General features: G+C 41.8%; 1 protein-coding gene across 1 annotated transcript; it reads left to right on the forward strand.

Annotated features, from left to right (window-relative positions):
- Positions 1 to 6: 6 nt before the first annotated feature.
- LOC117282568 lies at positions 7 to 1,308 on the forward strand. The gene is made up of 2 exons (XM_033752746.1): positions 7 to 892; positions 1,182 to 1,308. Exons 1-2 carry the CDS (start codon positions 554 to 556, stop codon positions 1,272 to 1,274), a joined length of 432 nt encoding a protein of 143 aa, XP_033608637.1. The 5' UTR covers positions 7 to 553; the 3' UTR covers positions 1,275 to 1,308.
- Positions 1,309 to 2,074: the final 766 nt, after the last annotated feature.

The raw sequence follows: 2,074 nt of genomic DNA on the forward strand, positions 1-2,074 counted from the left end.
TAGTTTGCTCAGTTTTTATTATTTTGTTGTGAGTTTTTAATTGAATATGCAGAAGCTGTATTCAGTGCTAGTAAGGAGGTACAGAAAGAAGTATGCATGTTCATGTCTCATTATCAGATTATTGCAGCACAAAATTATAATAAGCCCATTGAAAATGTGCAGGATTTAAAATATTTTGGAATGGAAGGGTAGGTGTGCACATAGGCATGTATGTGTGCGCGCGCACACACACAGCCAGCAGGGTGATTTCATAAGCCTTCTCTTATTTTTTCAGCGTAAGGGAAGCAGGCTGAAAATAGTCCAGAGGCACATTCAAGAAAGAGACTTGCGAAATGCAATTCAGCATTAATATGATGATGGTTGCAGTATTCTTGGATACTGAAAAGGCATTTGACATAACACAGCACCCTGGCCTACTACACAAATTGTCAAATTCATCTTTCCTGTGTGGCAGAAAGTGCCCCCAAGTTGTTTTTTTTCTGTTACTGTGTGGCAAAATTAGCAGTGACATAAATGAAGCACCACTTTTTGTCAAAAACAATTAACATCTAAGATGCGGATGGCAAGGAGCCGTCCGAAAGGCTGCTTAAGTACTACACAAGCACTCAGTTACTTATGTCAAGTTTCTTACAGTTCAACACAGAAGATGCACTGCCTATTTCCAAATGTATGGCTGTCAGAGCCACCTCCAAGTGAGAAATCTTCCCTTGTTTCCAGGGGCCACCGGAAGGGGACTAGCTATCCTGGAGAAGACGCGCCTCCCATTGCCAGCAAGAAATGTGAGATCACTGAAAAGTGTAATCCAGGATTGCAATTTCTGAAGAGGAACTTCACTGTGTCTTGCTTCTTGGTGTTTGTTTGCTTGGCTTCTTCCACCATCAAGATGGAGGCAGTATATGTCCTCCAAAATGTTGGCCAATGTCTACTACTGACTAAGAAGATATTATTCTTCAAGGGGAGAGTTCTTTAAGCCTTAACTGTTCCATTTACAAGTTCATTTGCTGTTAAGTGTACACTGTATACTTTTACAGTTGTATTATATGAATAGTACCTGCTTTTCACCAAAGTCTTCAGTCTTTGCTTTTAGTGATAATATACCAAGGTCCTGTCTGACAATCCCAGGAAATTAGAATATTCAGATCTGTGTTTATAGTTACATGAAACTTTTTTTTTCATTTCAGCTTGCATCACGTCATGATAATCATAGAAATAAAGCAGATTACATGGAAGATATGAGGGTCATACTGAAAGTCATGAGCAACAATTTTTTGTAAAGTAACATGCTTTATTATTGACAAACCAAATACACCACCTCAATCTACAGACCTTTCTTTATTTTTCCACATAATCACCACTTCTTTGTACACATTTCTCCCAGCGTTCTGGGAGTTTGAGAATTCCCCTTCTGTAAAATTCCGTTCCAGCCATCCGAAGACACTGACGCACTGCTTTCTGAATTGCCTCCCTTGTCTCAAAACGTTGTCCACGCAGCTGATCCTTCACAAATACGAAAAGATGGTAGTTGGAGGGTGCCAGATCAGGGCTATAGGAGGGGTGTGGAAGAACTTCCCACCCCATCTTTGCAATTGCTTCCAATGTGAGGCAGCGGTGTGTGGGGGTGAGCGTTGTCATGCAGGATGATGATGTTTCGTCCCGGACGTTTATCACACAATGAACGACGGAGCTTATGCGGCGTCTGGACAGAATGAGCAGCATTGATGGTTTGGCCAGAATAAACCCCTCTGTATCCCAGAAGACTGTGCCCATCACCTTCGCAGCTGATGGCACTATCTTTGCCTTCTTTTTTGATGGAGAATGCAAATGGTGCCATTCCATACTCTGCCGTTTCAGTTCAGGCTCGAAATGGTGAATCCAGCTTTCATCACCTGTCACAATACAGAGCAAAAAATCATCACCTTTGTGTCAATATCTCTGCAGCATTTCTGAGGTGATTGCTTTTCACTGACCTTTGTGGTCTTTGGTCAATAACTGCGGGACCCAGTGAGCACAAACTTTCCTATAGCCCAAGCTTTCAATCATCTCCTGTACTGCACTGTGCCCTATTCCAAGTTTT

The sequence above is a fragment of the Cryptotermes secundus genome, unplaced genomic scaffold (genome assembly GCF_002891405.2).
Source record: "Cryptotermes secundus unplaced genomic scaffold, Csec_1.0 scaffold844, whole genome shotgun sequence".
In the NCBI taxonomy this organism is placed as follows: domain Eukaryota; kingdom Metazoa; phylum Arthropoda; class Insecta; order Blattodea; family Kalotermitidae; genus Cryptotermes; species Cryptotermes secundus.

Excerpts from the sequence above, each read along its gene's own strand:
- LOC117282568 (XM_033752746.1), top strand. The coding sequence starts at position 554 with ATGCGGATGGCAAGGAGCCGTCCGAAAGGCTGCTTAAGTACTACACAA. Across the intron at positions 893-1,181 it reads CCACCATCAAGATGGAGGCA|CTTGCATCACGTCATGATAA; the intron begins GTATATGTCCTC and ends TTTTCATTTCAG.